Here is an 18476-nt window from a genome sequence, read left to right as displayed (position 1 = left end):
GTAAGCGCACAGATCACGTAAGACCAATTTTTATATTTTGACACATTATCAATTTATTATATCTCACTACTCACAGTGCGTTATGACAACAATAATTTCTCGCATACTAACGATGAAATCTATGAGATCGGCCAAACATCTCAATAAAGCGATCAATCCGTAAGAAATATACTGACGTTTTGTAATTTGACTTAACACGACATGCACTAATTTGGCAATAAAATTGCGACTTACAATCACTTATGATCATCTACTTTTAATTCCTATACTGAAGAAGACCGCGTGCGGTTGAAACGTTTGTACTGTATTATCTTATATAGAATAAATACTTAGTTTCTATCATCTAATAATGCTCGATTAGTTAGCCTTTTTATATACTAAATCTTATTTAATAATTATTCCTAATAATTTCCCTATTGTGCACAAGGCTTAAGCTTTAAAAAATTAACCAATCACAGTCAAGCGAGAAAAATATTCAACGGAACTCCAGATGGCGTTTAAAACGCTATTTTAAAGCGAAATATAGAAGTTTACTATCTATTTTCTTTTATTATCTGTGCAATCCTGAAGCCATTTTTGTGTGTAAAAGTAAAATCACAAATAAGTTAGATTATGTAGAATTATGTGAATGAACAAAAGTGCGAAAAGTTCTTAAGAAGCTAATTGTAAGCAATTGATTACATCGTAATTTTCATATAAGAATTGATGAATGGAAAAAGTCACGTGTAACTTTATTATTCAAGTACCCCGGCTAATTGTGCAACACGCTACTTTTGCGCTTTGCTGCATAAACATTACAGAGTAACATTAAAAATTTACGTTAGACAAAATAATTTGTGTTACCGAGTTTTTGAAGTTTTAAGAATTAATCGGATATACCATAAAATTATTTTTTATTAATTTTATAATTTATTATTAAATTTATTATAAAATTAATTAATTTTACTAAAATTATATAAAAAAATTTTTTATCTGAAATAATACAATGGATTGTTGCGATCTGAAGAATCATCACGAACTATATTAATACCATTCACTATCATTATGCTACATTATTACTTTGTATTTCAGCTGAAAGACATTTGACATTATGTCAATCCCACCATATTTGCTGGGTCCAAACCCCTGGGCCACAATGATGGCCCAGCAACAGGCTCAGCTGGCAGCTGCTCAAGCACATGCTCAGGCTGCGGCTCATGCGCAAGCTGCGCATCATGCCCATATACAAGTTATGCAAGCTGGACCACCACTGCCTCAAATTCCTAAACAACCGGAAGTCCTGTCCGAGGATAAACTTCAAGAGAAAGGTAAAATTTTGCGTAATATTCTTGATTATAAACCCTTTTTTTTTATTGCATATTCTTGTAGCTTATCTCAAGAGCTTTCCAAAATACTATAATAAAGTATATTTTTATTAAGCACTTTTTGAGTTATAAAGTTTGAAGTATGAATAATGTTAATAATGTTAATAATGTTTGAATAATTTTTTAACATAAAATGTAAAATTTCTTGTAAAATATTTAACTTTTGGTATTTTTACCTTAATACTTTTATGCATGAAATAATAAGACTAATTAATTGATATAAAGAAAACACAGTTGCTTTTAAAAAATTTTTTTTTTAACTTTTTTTATCTGTAAATTCGAAAAGTACTTAATGAAAATATAACTTATAATATTTTAGAAAGCTCTTGAAATAAGCTACAAGAATATGTAATATGTAATAATATGTAATAAAAAATGGAGGTTAATAATAAAGAAATTGAAAGTGACTTTTAAACTTTGTGACCTTTTGACTATTCAAGGTCAAATTAATGGTACTATTATTTTATGTCTCCTTTCAAACCAAACAACTTTTGTTCGAAATGTTTTTCTTAATTGTTGAGCTTAATTGTTTCAGCGCAAAAGTGGCAGCAGTTGCAGTCAAAGCGATTCGCAGAGAAGAGGAAGTTCGGTTTTGTGGATGCTCAAAAGGAAGACATGCCGGCTGAACATATAAGGAAGATTATTAGAGATCATGGTGATATGAGCAGCAGAAAATACAGACATGATAAACGTGTTTATTTGGGGTAAATTGTAAAAACAAAAAAAGAACCATAATTGGGGATTTTTCTACAAATGTGTGTCTGTTCCAGGGCTTTAAAGTATATGCCGCATGCTGTGATGAAATTATTGGAAAATATGCCTATGCCGTGGGAACAAATAAGAGATGTAAAGGTCCTATATCATATTACTGGCGCCATTACATTCGTCAATGAAATTCCTTGGGTTATAGAGCCTGTGTATATAGCTCAATGGGGGTAATCTAGGCAAAATAATACTCTTTTATCTTCATATTGGTACAAATTATATTAAAAAAGTTCCATTTTTCCTCCAGCACAATGTGGATTATGATGAGACGAGAGAAAAGGGATCGCAGACATTTTAAAAGAATGAGATTTCCACCTTTTGATGATGAAGAGCCTCCTTTGGATTATGCGGATAACGTTTTGGATGTTGAACCTTTAGAAGCTATACAAATCGAACTTGACTCAGAAGAAGATGAATCTGTCGCGTCATGGTTCTATGAACACAAACCATTAGTTGGGACAAAGTAAGTTGATGTGTATACAGGATGTTCTATAGAAAATTGCTAAAACTAATCAGCTGTCATTTTTTTAATGTATGCAGTTATTGAGAAAACAAAAATTGTTGAAAAGAGGAAAGTCTACAGTTTTTAATGGATATAAATGAAATATTTATATACCAGTTTATTTTATTTTAAAAAAAGTAATAAAAAAAGAGCTAATAATTACATATAGTAAATTAATGATAACTATTTTTGAAGCGTGCACCATTCGAATTTGTACAAAATTCTGTTCTTTTATGAAAATTTGTAAAAACTTTTTCTAACATGTCATTTTTAATGTTATCGACGATCCTTTTAACAAACATTATTTATATCTATTAAAAACTGCAGACTTTCCTTCTTCCAACAAAATTTTTGTTTTCTCAATAATTGCTTGCATTAAAAAATAACAGCTGATTAGTTTCAGCAATTTCTTATGGGACACTATATATGCAAAATTAATCATACAAAGTTGAATTACTTACAAAAATAATAAAAAAATGATCATTTTAATATTTATTGTTATTAATACATAAAAAATCCATTTCTTAATGATGAAAAGCGTAGGGGTCCTGAAATCAACTAGACATGTGAGTTGACAGCTTGAATTGCTGGGTGTCAAAGTTGATACTAGTTATTCAGTTGGACAAACTGCTACTCTGAAAGAATTCTTCAAAATATTATTATTCACTGTATATACATGTAATAAAATATAAATGAGAAAATATATATTCCAGACACGTCAATGGATCCACATATCGGAGATGGAACTTAACATTGCCACAAATGGCCACTTTGTACCGTTTGGCTAATCAATTGTTGACTGACTTGGTCGATCAAAATTTTTTTTATCTATTTGATCCCAAGTCATTTTTTACTGCAAAAGCCTTAAACATGGCTATACCTGGAGGACCAAAATTCGAACCACTGGTGAAGGATTCAAATGCTGCTGATGAAGATTGGAATGAATTCAATGACATAAATAAGATCATCATCAGGCAACCAATTAGGACAGAATATAGGATTGCATTCCCTTATTTGTACAATAACATGCCACATTTTGTTCATCTTTCATGGTAAGTTGCGCGATTTTCTAATTAAATTTTTTTATTATTAAATTTATTTCCACACTAAGTTTTAAGATCTGCTTAGCATTATAAAATGATCTTCCTAGCAGTGTGGCAAAGCAAATTTAGTGTGATCGTTATTCGTATCTTTTATAAAGACTTAAAAAGAAACTGCTGATATCACATACAACAATTTTTTTATCTTTATATATATATATATATATATATATATATATATATATATGATGTATTTTATATAAAATGTATTTTAATTTATACATGTACGTTTTATAGGTATCATGCACCAAATGTTGTTTACATAAAGACCGAAGATCCAGATTTGCCTGCATTTTATTTTGATCCATTAATCAACCCAATTTCTCATAGAAATTCGTTAAAGGTAAATTTGTTTGAAATATTCAAATATATAACAAGGATATGTCTGTTTTAACATCGACTGGCGTCATTACATGTCATTATGACGTCATTTTGACATTTAATGACGTCATTTTTTTATTTAATGGCATTTTGACGTTTAATGGCGTCATAGATGTCAAAATGATGTCATTTTGACATTAAATAAAGCTATAGACGTCAAAATGGCATCACTTTGACATTTAATGAAGCTGTAGATGTCAAAATGGTGTTATTTTGATGTTTAATGAAGTCATAGATGTCAAAATAATGTTATTTTAGCATTTACTGACATTATGATGTTATTTTGACATTTAATGATGTCAGTTTGATACTTCAGATTGTATTAAATTTAAAGAAGTCAGTATGATTATACTAAATATTATTCACAATTATCATCAGACAATGGAGCCACAAATCGAGGACGACGAGGACTTTATTCTATCTGGCGATGTGCAACCGTTCCTTCAGGAGATACCTCTTTACACCGACAACACGGCGAATGGAATAGCCCTTTTGTGGGCGCCGAGGCCGTTTAACACGCGCTCCGGCAGAACGAGGAGAGCCATCGACATTCCATTAGTCAAGTCGTGGTACCGAGAGCACTGTCCACCTGGACAGCCTGTCAAAGTCCGAGTCAGTTATCAGAAATTGCTGAAGTACTTTGTCCTGAACGCTCTTAAGCACAGACCGCCTAAGCCGCAGAAGAAGCGCTACCTGTTTCGCTCCTTCAAGTCGACCAAGTTCTTCCAAACGACGACGATAGACTGGGTGGAGGCCGGCCTGCAGGTCTGTCGTCAGGGCTACAACATGCTGAATCTGCTGATCCACCGGAAGAACTTAAATTACCTTCACCTGGACTACAACTTCAACCTGAAACCCGTGAAGACGCTCACGACCAAAGAGAGGAAGAAGTCTCGGTTCGGCAACGCCTTTCATCTTTGCCGTGAGATCCTCCGTCTGACCAAACTCATCATCGACTCTCATGTTCAGTACAGACTGAACAACGTGGATGCGTTCCAACTGGCGGACGGGCTGCAATACATCTTCGCCCACGTCGGCCAGCTGACTGGCATGTACCGCTATAAGTACAAACTGATGCGGCAGATCAGGATGTGCAAAGACCTGAAGCATCTGATTTATTATCGCTTCAACACCGGTCCAGTCGGGAAGGGACCCGGTTGCGGGTTCTGGGCGCCCGGCTGGCGCGTCTGGTTGTTCTTCATGAGGGGCATCACCCCGCTACTGGAGAGGTGGCTGGGCAACCTACTGTCACGACAGTTCGAGGGCCGTCACTCAAAGGGGGTGGCGAAGACGGTGACGAAGCAGCGAGTGGAGTCTCACTTCGATCTCGAGTTACGTGCCTCGGTCATGCACGACATAGTTGACATGATGCCCGAGGGGATCAAGCAGAACAAGGCGCGGACGATTCTTCAGCATCTGAGCGAGGCCTGGCGCTGCTGGAAAGCGAACATCCCGTGGAAGGTGCCGGGGCTACCGATTCCCATCGAAAACATGATTCTGCGTTACGTGAAGATGAAGGCGGACTGGTGGACCAACACGGCGCATTACAACCGGGAGAGGATCCGACGCGGCGCCACGGTGGACAAGACCGTGTGCAAGAAGAACTTGGGCCGCCTGACGCGGCTCTATCTGAAGGCCGAGCAGGAGCGGCAGCACAATTACCTAAAGGACGGGCCGTACATCTCGCCGGAGGAGGCCGTAGCTATATTCACGACCTCGGTACACTGGCTGGAGTCGCGGAGGTTCGCGCCGATACCCTTCCCGCCGTTGTCCTACAAGCACGACACAAAATTGTTGATCTTAGCTCTGGAACGCTTGAAGGAGGCCTACAGTGTCAAGTCCAGGCTAAATCAAAGTCAACGGGAAGAATTGGGTCTCATAGAACAGGCTTACGACAATCCACACGAGGCTTTGTCCAGAATCAAGCGACATCTGCTAACGCAGAGGGCCTTTAAGGAGGTCGGCATCGAGTTCATGGATCTCTATAGTCACCTAATCCCGGTCTACGACGTGGAGCCGCTGGAGAAGATCACGGACGCCTATTTGGATCAGTATTTATGGTACGAGGCGGACAAGAGGCGGCTGTTTCCGCCCTGGGTAAAGCCAGCCGACACGGAGCCGCCGCCCCTTCTCGTCTACAAGTGGTGCCAGGGTATCAACAACCTCCAGGACGTGTGGGACGTGAGCGAGGGCGAATGCAACGTGCTGCTGGAGTCGAAGTTCGAGAAGCTGTACGAGAAGATCGATCTCACGTTGCTCAATAGGCTGTTGCGCCTGATAGTCGACCACAACATCGCCGATTACATGACGGCGAAGAACAACGTGGTGATCAACTACAAGGATATGAACCACACCAACAGCTACGGCATTATCCGGGGTCTGCAATTTGCCTCCTTCATTGCTCAATATTACGGACTGGTCCTGGATCTCCTGGTGCTGGGTCTTCAGCGCGCCAGTGAGATGGCCGGTCCGCCGCAGATGCCAAACGACTTCCTCACCTTCCAGGACGTCGCCTCAGAGACAGCTCATCCCATCCGGCTCTACTGCCGCTACGTCGATAGGATACACCTGTTCCTGCGCTTCTCCGCCGATGAGGCGAGAGACCTGATTCAACGCTACCTCACCGAACACCCGGATCCGAACAACGAGAACATTGTCGGATACAATAACAAGAAGTGCTGGCCGCGGGACGCCCGGATGAGGCTGATGAAGCACGACGTGAACCTGGGTCGCGCCGTGTTCTGGGATATCAAGAATCGCCTGCCGCGCTCAACCACCACCATCCAGTGGGAGAACAGCTTTGTAAGCGTCTACAGCAAGGACAATCCGAACCTGCTGTTCAACATGAGCGGCTTCGAGTGCAGGATCCTGCCCAAGTGCAGGACGACCCACGAAGAGTTCACCCACCGGGACGGGGTCTGGAATCTCCAAAATGAGATCACGAAGGAGAGGACCGCGCAGTGTTTCCTCAGGGTCGACGACGAGAGCCTGCAGCGCTTCCACAATCGGGTCCGGCAGATCCTGATGGCCTCGGGCTCGACCACGTTCACCAAGATCGTGAACAAGTGGAATACCGCCCTGATCGGCCTGATGACGTATTTCCGGGAGGCAGTGGTAAACACCCAGGAGCTACTGGATCTGCTGGTGAAGTGCGAGAACAAGATCCAAACGCGTATCAAGATCGGCTTGAACTCCAAGATGCCGTCGCGTTTTCCACCCGTGGTCTTTTACACGCCGAAGGAGCTGGGCGGTCTGGGGATGCTGTCGATGGGCCACGTGTTGATACCCCAATCGGATCTGAGATGGTCGAAGCAGACCGACGTCGGCATCACGCATTTTCGGTCCGGCATGAGTCACGATGAAGACCAACTGATCCCGAACTTGTACCGCTACATCCAACCCTGGGAGTCAGAATTCATCGACTCCCAACGCGTCTGGGCGGAGTACGCCCTGAAGCGGCAGGAGGCCAACGCGCAGAATCGCAGGTTAACCTTGGAGGACCTTGAAGATAGCTGGGATCGTGGTATCCCCAGGATAAACACGCTATTCCAGAAGGACCGGCACACTCTGGCCTACGACAAGGGCTGGCGCATCCGCACCGAGTTCAAGCAGTACCAGGTGCTGAAGCAGAACCCATTCTGGTGGACTCATCAGCGTCACGACGGCAAACTCTGGAATCTGAACAACTACCGTACCGACATGATCCAGGCGCTCGGCGGTGTTGAGGGTATTCTAGAGCACACCCTCTTCAAAGGCACCTACTTCCCGACCTGGGAGGGTCTCTTCTGGGAGAAGGCGTCCGGCTTCGAGGAGTCGATGAAGTACAAGAAGCTGACGAACGCGCAGCGCTCCGGTCTCAATCAGATTCCGAATCGTCGCTTCACCCTCTGGTGGTCACCTACGATCAACCGCGCGAACGTCTATGTCGGCTTCCAGGTGCAACTTGACCTGACCGGGATCTTCATGCACGGCAAGATCCCGACCCTGAAGATCTCGCTAATCCAGATCTTCCGCGCCCACTTGTGGCAGAAGGTCCACGAGTCCATCGTGATGGACCTTTGCCAAGTGTTCGACCAGGAGCTGGACGCCCTGGAGATCGAGACCGTGCAGAAGGAGACGATACATCCGCGGAAATCCTACAAGATGAACTCCTCGTGCGCGGACATTCTACTCTTCTCCGCGTACAAATGGACCGTCTCGCGACCGTCGCTCCTCGCCGACTCCAAGGACGTAATGGATAACACCACCACGCAGAAATACTGGATCGACGTTCAGCTTAGGTGGGGCGACTACGACTCCCATGACATCGAGCGATACGCTCGCGCCAAGTTTCTGGATTACACCACCGACAACATGTCGATCTACCCGTCGCCTACCGGCCTCCTGATCGCCATCGACCTGGCCTACAACCTGCACAGCGCCTACGGGAACTGGTTCCCCGGCTGCAAGCCGCTCATCCAGCAGGCCATGGCGAAGATCATGAAGGCAAATCCCGCTCTGTACGTTTTGCGCGAGCGCATTCGCAAGGCCTTGCAACTGTACTCGTCCGAGCCCACGGAGCCCTACCTGTCTTCGCAGAACTACGGCGAGCTCTTCTCCAACCAGATCATTTGGTTCGTGGACGACACGAACGTCTACCGCGTGACAATCCACAAGACCTTCGAGGGTAATCTGACCACGAAGCCCATTAACGGGGCGATCTTTATTTTCAACCCGCGAACGGGCCAGCTGTTCCTGAAGATTATCCATACCTCCGTCTGGGCGGGCCAGAAACGTCTAGGTCAGTTGGCCAAGTGGAAGACTGCTGAAGAAGTCGCCGCGTTGATTCGTTCCTTACCGGTGGAGGAGCAGCCGAAACAGATCATCGTCACTAGGAAAGGGATGTTAGATCCGCTGGAGGTGCATCTGCTGGACTTTCCCAATATAGTCATCAAGGGATCCGAGCTGCAGCTGCCGTTCCAGGCGTGTCTCAAGGTCGAGAAGTTCGGGGATCTGATCCTAAAGGCGACCGAACCGCAGATGGTACTCTTCAACCTCTACGACGACTGGCTGAAGACCATCTCGTCCTACACCGCGTTCTCGCGACTGATCCTGATCCTAAGGGCTCTTCACGTCAACACCGAGCGGACGAAGGTCGTGCTGAAGCCCGACAAGACCACGATCACTGAGCCCCATCACATCTGGCCTTCGCTGACCGATGACGAGTGGATCAAGGTCGAGGTGCAGCTGAAGGACCTCATCCTGGCGGATTACGGCAAGAAGAACAACGTGAACGTTGCGTCCCTCACACAGTCCGAGATCCGGGACATCATTCTGGGTATGGAGATCAGCGCGCCCTCGGCGCAGCGTCAGCAGATCGCCGAGATCGAGAAGCAGACCAAGGAGCAGAGCCAACTGACCGCCACCACTACGCGGACGGTGAACAAGCACGGCGACGAGATCATCACTGCGACCACGTCCAACTACGAGACCCAGACCTTCAGCTCCAAGACCGAGTGGCGCGTAAGAGCCATCTCCGCAACGAATCTTCATCTACGGACCAATCATATTTACGTTTCGTCGGATGATATCAAGGAGACCGGGTACACCTACATCCTGCCGAAGAACGTGCTGAAGAAGTTTGTCACGATTTCCGATCTACGAGCGCAGATCGCTGGCTACCTGTACGGTATCAGCCCTCCCGATAATCCTCAGGTGAATAATTATCAATATATCCAGATAGGAAACGTACGTCGATACAATTTTGAATAGTTTTGTTTATTGAAATTATTAATCCCTCAGATAGCAAGCATACGTCATTTTGATGTTTAATGACATCAGTTTGCTATTTGGATAGTTTTATTTTTGGGAATTACTACTCCCCCAGATAGCAAGCATATGTCATTTTTACGTCGAATGACGTCATTTTGATGTTTAATGACGTCAGTTTGCAACTTTGGTAGTTTTGTTTATTGGAATTATTTACCCCTCAGATGTCAGGCGTACGTCATTTTGACGTTGAATGACGTAATTAGACGTCAAAATAAGATTATTTTAACGTCTAATGAGAGAGGGGGGGAGGGGGAGGGAGAAAGAGAGGGGGGAGGAAGGGAGAAAGAGAGAGACTTTTTAATTCTATTGAAAGTATTCTTAATCAAAAAGTATTTTTTCACGAAATCGTCAAAGAAGGGACCCAAGTAGCAAACTGACATCATTAAATGTCAAAATGACAAGTAGCATACTGACGTAATTAGACGTCAAAATAAGATTATTTTAACGTCTAATAACGTCAGTATGCTACTTGTCATTTTGACATTTAATGATATCAGTTTGCTACTTGGGTCCCTTCTTTGACGATTTCGTGAAAAAATACTTTTTGATTAAGAATACTTTCAATAGAATTAAAAAGTCTCTCTTTCTCCCTTCCTCCCTCCTCTCTCTCTCCCCCTTCCCCCCTCTCTAATTACCTTAGAACTGCTACATTGGATCCGCCATATTGGATTTGTTATTTTAAGTTTTGAAATTTTGATAATTTTGAAGTTTTTAAAATTTTTAGATTAGTAGATTCAATTTTTCATCAAAAACAAAAATAAACCCGTTTTAATTGCTATAGTAGAAGTACTTTCTTTAATTTGCAGATAAAAACAATATATTTAATAATCAAATGGTTAAATGATTGCTCTTATTTTAAAAAATATATTTAATACTATTTCTTTTAAACTTTTTTATTCTATATCTCTCTCTGATAATAGATAATTTAATTATCTCTATTTTTAAAGAGCATATGTATATATTATGTTGACATCGAATGAAGTTTTTTAGATGAATTTTTTATTTGTTATCTTAGAACTGCTATATTAAATCCGCTATATTGGATTTGCTATTTTAAATTTCCAAATTTTGATTTCAGATTTTTAGATTTATATAGATTCAATTTTTCACCAAAAACAAAAATATACCCGTTTTAATTGCTACCGTAGAAATACTTTTTTTTAATGTGCAGATAATAAACAATATATTTAATATTGTTTCTTTTAAACTTTTATTTTATCTCTCTATGATAGATTATTTAATTAACTCTATTTTTAAGGGGCATATTTTTGTATGTAATTTATATATTATAGGTGAAAGAAATTAGGATGCATCGTGATGGCGCCGCAATGGGGCACTCATCAGACCGTTCATATGCCAAACACATTACCCAATCATCAGTACCTGAAGGAGATGGAACCGCTGGGTTGGATACACACACAGCCCAACGAACTGCCCCAACTGTCGCCTCAGGACATATCCACCCACGCCCGGATCATGGCGGAGAACTCCATCTGGGATGGCGAGAAAACCATCGTCATCACCTGCAGCTTCACACCCGGTTCCTGCTCCCTCACAGCGTACAAGTTGACCCCGAGCGGCTTCGAGTGGGGCAAACAGAACACCGATAAGGGAAATAACCCCAAGGGTTACCTACCCAGCCATTACGAGAAAGTACAGATGCTGCTGTCCGATCGGTTCCTCGGCTTCTTCATGGTGCCAAGCCAGGGCTCGTGGAACTACAACTTTATGGGTGTAAGGCACGACCCCAACATGAAATACGAGCTTCAGCTGGCGAATCCGAAGGAGTTCTATCACGAGGTGCACAGGCCGGCTCATTTCCTCAACTTTTCGAGCTTGGAAGACGGTGAAGGTGTCGGAGCCGATCGGGAGGACATGTTTGCATAAGTTGAATTCTTTCTGTAATAGGTTTTTATTTAACAGTGAAAGTACAGGATTTGTTGCTGAAAGAACTACAGGATATAAACATAGTGTGTAAAAGTCTTATACTTGTAATACTTATTTTATATTTTCTTGTCTAATGATGTATTTAAATACGTAGGCGATTATTAATTATTAATTACAATTATAAATATATGTAATGATAATAAATAGTGTGTAAAAGTTTGTTGAATAATATTAATAGATATGTACCATTATGGAGGCAAACGATAGTGAGGTCATATTCTACATCATTCCTATGATGTCAACTCATCTTAACATTCAAATATCCAAATATTTTTTAAATATTTTAGAAATTATTTTATAAATCTATATATTTAGCAGTTTTATAGTAAAATATTTTCGGTATAACTGTAATTATTTGGTGGATAAATATGTAATTTGCAACATCTAAACACTTTCAACCACCATTCCTCATTGATTTGTGCATAAAAATATTCAGGTGAATTAATCAAAAAATAAATGTGGTATTTTATGATTTATGTAAAATTATGTCACATTAAAGTCACATTAACATTAAAGTATTAAATATCTTGTAAACTATTTTTCAACCATCTTATATAGCCTTCTATGTTAAATATTGCGAGAAATCGATTTACATGTAAAAAATTAAAATAGTTTTGTTTTAAAAAAAACTAGATTGACCTTCAAATAACCCTAAATATTATTTTAAGTAAAATTATAGTTAATTACTTAATAAAATTAACTCAATTAAAATAACTAAAATTAAATCAAAAGTTAATTTTTAAAAACATTTATATTAAATTAGAATTTTATTTGTTAATTCTTTTAAAATTTATAATAAAAATAATAAATTTTGATTTTTATATAGAAATATATTTTTTGATCATTACAATTGACAAATGAACATAAAAAATAATAATACTTTAACGTAGACTACTTTTACGTAGACTAGCATTTATCCGTAAACTACAATAGTTTACGTCTACGCGTAAAGAATGTAAACTATGTATGCCATGTAATCTATGTCAATTTGAGTGCAGAGCCATCTACAATAGATGCAATAAGCATTAAGCCGCACGAAATATAATTTATCCAATCGAAAATATCGAAATAACATATTTGCTCTACACTTAAAGGAGGCTATATTTATGTTATTTTGTATTACACGTGCAGGCAATGTGGCACTTTCGGTGCATGTTTTCTGTGCCGAAAGCGGCCGATTTCCCCCGCTGCCATCTAGCGGCGACACGGTGAGTGAATAAGCCGGTTTCAAAGCCATTATCTACGGCTGAGCCGCGTTAAAAGTCATTGTATACGGCTCAAGCCGTAGGAAATGTATTGAAACCGGCTATTCTCCCACCTTGCCGCGGCAAGATGGCGGCGTGCGATCGGCCGCCTCGCGCACAGAAAACGCGCCGAAACAGCCACTTTGTCTGCACTTGCAATACAAAATAGTATGTGTATCAAGTGCGGATTGACAATTGTTCACTCGTGTGGGGTGGTCGCACTCGCCTTCGGCTCGTGCGTCCATCCCCCGCACTCGTGACCAATTGTCAACTTTCCGCACTTGATACACAATATACTATTGTGTGCAACAATGCCTCGAAAAATAAACAAAGGTTTTAATAATGAATTAGATTTTATACCAGTGAAAAAGGAAAATAAATATTATGCCTATTGTACATACTGTAAAAGTGAATTAAGCAATACTACCTTTTGCCGTTTACAAGCTCACAGGTAATTATAATATTTCTGAATTAATTTCCTTATTCTAGTCTGCATATGTCTTTTATATTATTATATAATTAAAATAATTATAAAAAGTATATTACACAATATATTTATAACCTAACTTAACACATTCATATAATTTAACCTAAGTTAACACTTTATTTTATTCTAAATATATCCTGCTGAAAAATTGTACTTTTATTTTTGTAGAACAATATGTAAAAAACACAAGAAAATCTATTTTCTGGCACTGCTACATGTAGTAATATCGACATTGAAAATACTGAAATTGTATTTGAGAAATTAATCTAATTTATAAAATTTGCATAGTTTACATTAGTATAAAACAGTCCATGTAAACATCACGTAAACAATACGTAAACAATGGATGTAGACGTAATTTTGAAATCTACGGCACAACCCTGCTTTAGACAGGCTTTTGGCGATCTGTCTATTAATCTGTGGTATGGTCGTCGGCCAATTCATGAACTACGACGTGCTGAACTTTGCTTGTCAACCTTTTTTATCAAAAAAAAAAAGGTTTCTTATGTGAACTTCGTCATTCCTAAGTATTATATATTATTTATTAATACTTACGACATCAAAATTTACATTCTGCCAAGATGCCAAGCCTTAGAACATATATTACTGGAAGGGGAATTGCTATTGTTCTCCATGTAAAAATCTGTGTCCAAGTTGGGTGCGAGAGAGAAAGGTTGCTTTTAATCTATGCTCGCAATGCGCAAACGTAGATGACGTCACGGTGACGTCACGCTCACCGCGCCATTTGAAACTGGAAATGTAATTGGTGCTTTTGCTAATTCGCGTTTGCGCATTGCGAACGGAGGTAACAATCTACCCTTCTCTTTCCTTAAAAACGTGGTTCTCTCTCGCACCCAACTTGGACACAGGCTCGATCCTTTATTCCCCTTCCAGTAATATATGTTCTAAGTGCCAAGCTTATGTTCTTGGTTATATTGCATGAAACTTCGAAGTCCAGCACGCCATAGTTCATGAATTGGCCGGCGATTTTACTGTAAACAGCGCCCATGAAATGAGACTATATTTTGACTGAAGCGGAGAGCACACACTTTTGCATAAGCGCATAAGCGTAAGCATAAGAATCTTAATTGGTTTATAAATGTATGCATAAAAAATTCAACCAATCAAATTTCTTATGCATATGCTTATGCGCTTATGCAAGAGTGTGTGCTCCCCGCTTTACCCCCACCACTGAAATTCTAAGGAGTTCGGTCTTCTGGTCTCTTGTCTTCTTATACACAAGGTCCGTAGATGAACGACGGGAGGGGAAGTAAGGTCGTCGCATCATTGTTTTAGCATTTTGTCTCAATATGGCGCCGCCAATCCAGCCACCGGACCGCTGTTCAACTATAGTTTTTTTTCACTAACACTTTGTATGTCGCACACACCGACATACAACACACGTAACTTTGTGGTCCCAAAATGGCGGCTCATGCGAAGACCTTCCTTCCCCTCCCGTCGTTCATCTACGGACCTTGTCTCTTACAATAATCATGCTTTTTATTAACATTTCAAATTTGTCGCCCAAGGTAGCAGCAGTAGCTCAGTATAAAATTCAACAAAAAATAGGGATACCTGTGAGGATCTAGAAATCCCTAGAGATTTCTAGACCCAACCAGTGTTCCAGATTAATGTTTCTCTCTGAATACGTTTACACGGCACCCTTAATCGATTTTAATAACATCTGTAGTTGTAAGACTGGCCAATCACAGCCGTTCCATTCTTCAGGGGAATAGCTGTGATTGGCCAGTTTTACAACTATGGATGTTCTTAAACCCGATTAAAGGTGCGTGTAAACGTACTCAATGACAGCAGGAGTACAGAGTACAAGGGTGCATTCGTTTATGCAGCGATTAGCGCATCCACTGCGTCTATTATCTGCGAGTCACGTGACATCATTTATCGAACGATCACCTGCGTGAATTGACTGCTCAGATTGTAATTGGAGTGCGTAAGTAAAGAAATTTTAAATAAATATGAATTATTATTTGAATAAATATAATAAAATTTTTAAATAGGTTGAAGGTTCTGACATATGACGTGTGCACATAACATTTTCAGACAGTGATGACGGTAGGATTGAAATGTTGCTGAATGTAGACTTCTCAGATTTTTCCAAACTAACTGGGGACGAAGTAGCTTGATAGCTAGGAATGACTGTAACAGAATTGCATCTTTATACAAAGCACATTTTTTTTAAACAGATTACTTTAAATTTATATTCTTGATAAAAATGCATTTTTAAGTTAATTGGATCGTAAATATAAATTAACAGACTTCATAATTTTATTGTATTACTTACCTTGCATTACTTTTAGTTTTGTAGGACCTATTTGGAGGAGTTATTCTCCACCTTCTTTGTTCTGAACTTTCATAACATAACTCATAATTGAAATAATTTTCAGGCAACGTTTCCAAGTTCAATTGGCTTAACAATGGAGAAGACTACATTCGTTTACGCAGTAGTCCGCAGTACTGCGAGCAAAGCATCCTGAGCAGGACCTCCGAGATGGCTGCGCAGATAGGCAGCAGCTCTGCTTAAACGAACAACAAACTGCGCTGCAGTCGGTTGCGCAGGTGGAGTAAACGAACGACATCTGCGGCATTCTGCGGCAGTCACTGCATAAACGAATGCACCCCAAGAGTAAGGCCGGCGTCCTATGGAGCGGATTACGCGGAAGCGGAACCAGCGGATCGCCAATCACGGAATCGTTCCAATGGAGCTCATCGATAAGTTCTATCGGAACGATTCCGTGATTGGCGATCCGCTGGTTCCGCTTCCGCATAATCCGCTCCATGGGACGCCGGCCTAAGCAGTAAGCAGTACGAAATAGGATTCCGTTACTCCCGACGAAATGAGCGAATTGCATTTCGTACTGCTTACTGCTTACTCTTGCACTCTGTACTTCTGCTGCCATTGTAGACTCCGCTTACAGAATAGGCCTGCAGAAATATCCCTGTAATCTTTAGTAACGTCTAGGAACTTTCACTCAGCAATCATCGCAGCGCTACACGTATGTACTAGATAGAACTACAGTTACAAATTTTTACACAAAAGTGACGTCATGTGACACTGGCATGTACAACGAATTCGACCGAATCAATTGCAAAGAATTATTTTCGGTTATCAATACTATCAGAGAGAAAGATGAGAGCGGCAGGCCGGCGTTTTGGCTGTTACCGTTTTTACGGGACTGCTTGAAGCGCCCCTCGCACCCGTTTTTAATATCGGAACTAACTGCACACCCATTTTCTGGCAGGGTCGATAAAGTTTGTATTTGGTGCGAGTCCGTGCTACGCCCATAATTTTCGTGTTAACACAGTATCACGTATTCATTCTGTATATGTGCGATCTTTTCTCTTTATTTATATATATATATATATATATATATATATGTATTTATATAATTTGTATAAAAACTAAAATATAATTATTAAAATATATATATATATGTATATGTGTAATGAAATATATAAATCTTATTTTAATTAAAATAAAAAGAACGATTAATTGTTCGACCACCTGGATTTTGGAATGTAATTTTTAATATATATTATATTATATTTAATATTTATCGCCGCTTCTATTAATATGAAGTGCAATGTCAACGTGCAATAATGTACAATTATTTAAAGTTTCCATGCCTAATGTATCATGCCGGTATAAAAGAACGTCAAGTAGCATGCGTAGCCGAGCAACTAAGATGACGAGCTGAAATCGTGGACATTTCAAGTTCAAACCCCTACCTTTTTCAGATTTTTTTTTCACTTTTTTCAAATAAGTTATTATGTGTATAAATGTGTAATAATCAATATATCATTATTTGATAATTTTTTTTGTAATGGAACAAAATAAATTATTTTTTAATTCTGCAAGGAATTTAATTATTAATGCAAACGCCCACACACATAATTTAGATATTCAATTTTTTTTAGTTCAAATGTTTCTTGCAATCTGTATACGACAATCAGTCCACTCGCTGTGCCACAGATTGCATCGCATAATACGCTCAGAGTTATAATACGATAGAGATCGCTTTACGCTGTTTTTCCTTGAAATAAATAAATTTTACGTGTTGTGTACGCGTGTTTAGTATATTTGTTTCTTTCATATTAATTTTAACTATAATTAGTTTTTTAATTAAGATTATTTTAGTGTTAGTTGTTTATTTGTTAGTGTCCTGTTTTCTTTAATTTCGCATTTTTTAATTTTCTTTTTTTTTTTTTGGTGTTGGTGCTAATTATTATTTTTATTTTACAATGTCGAGTAAACACCGGTTTTACGATAAATGTGTGTATTTAAATTGCACAAATATTAGGACAAAAGATGGAAAACGTTTATTTCGATTTCCATTACAAACGGGTGCGAGACATGATTTATGGTTACGCAATAGTGGTGAGTTTATAAAATTGATTTACTTATTTATATCAATATATAATATATATTGATATGATATATGAAACAAATATATATATATATTCTTTGTTTTTTTTAATAAAATATGGCGACGATGCCGGTGACGACCGTCGTCGAGATCGTTTTCATAACGGTTATTAATATAACGTTTTCTAGACAAAAAAAATAATATAAAATCGTTCTAATGTGTTATACAAAAATATGTTTTTATAAACTTACAGCAGTTCGGGACCTCTTCTCTCGTCAAGCGTTGAAGACGAACTGAAACTGATCATCACAATCGCACGCACACACACACGCGCATCGTTTTTTATTCGCACAGGATTCGCGAACCGTTCGGCGAGATCAGAAAAACGCGGCAAAGAAACACTTCAACGTAATCCATACGTAAACATACATAATATCTGACATATTTTATTAAAAAAAACAAAGAATATATATATATATTTGTTTCATAT

General features: G+C 39.6%; 1 protein-coding gene and 1 long non-coding RNA gene across 2 annotated transcripts; one reads left to right on the top strand and one right to left on the bottom strand.

Moving 5' to 3' along the window:
• The first annotated feature begins 563 nt into the window (after nt 1-563).
• Prp8 (pre-mRNA processing factor 8) lies at nt 564-12029 on the top strand. Its single transcript, XM_085483166.1, has 9 exons — nt 564-665; nt 1072-1307; nt 1900-2068; nt 2135-2299; nt 2377-2592; nt 3345-3683; nt 3969-4074; nt 4491-9806; nt 11220-12029. The coding sequence occupies exons 2-9, from the start codon at nt 1091-1093 to the stop codon at nt 11808-11810; spliced, it is 7119 nt and encodes a 2372-aa protein (XP_085339292.1). The 5' UTR covers nt 564-665; nt 1072-1090; the 3' UTR covers nt 11811-12029.
• A 3536-nt stretch (nt 12030-15565) lies between these two features.
• Nucleotides 15566-16233, bottom strand: LOC114945500 (uncharacterized). Its single transcript, XR_003822415.2, has 2 exons — nt 15904-16233; nt 15566-15758 (listed from the first exon to the last, which is right to left on the bottom strand). It is a non-coding gene; the product is annotated as an uncharacterized LOC114945500 (long non-coding RNA).
• Nucleotides 16234-18476: the final 2243 nt, after the last annotated feature.

This window comes from Nylanderia fulva, unplaced genomic scaffold, assembly GCF_048542155.1.
Source record: "Nylanderia fulva isolate GAGA-0341 unplaced genomic scaffold, ASM4854215v1 Scaffold231, whole genome shotgun sequence".
In the NCBI taxonomy this organism is placed as follows: domain Eukaryota; kingdom Metazoa; phylum Arthropoda; class Insecta; order Hymenoptera; family Formicidae; genus Nylanderia; species Nylanderia fulva.
This window is presented reverse-complemented; position numbering and strand designations above follow the sequence as displayed.

Coding starts and splice junctions, on each gene's coding strand:
- Prp8 (XM_085483166.1), top strand. CDS start 1,091: ATGTCAATCCCACCATATTTGCTGGGTCCAAACCCCTGGGCCACAATG. Junction 2,300..2,376: donor GTGTATATAGCTCAATGGGG/GTAATCTAGGCA, acceptor TTTTTCCTCCAG/CACAATGTGGATTATGATGA. Junction 9,807..11,219: donor GCCCTCCCGATAATCCTCAG/GTGAATAATTAT, acceptor TATTATAGGTGA/AAGAAATTAGGATGCATCGT.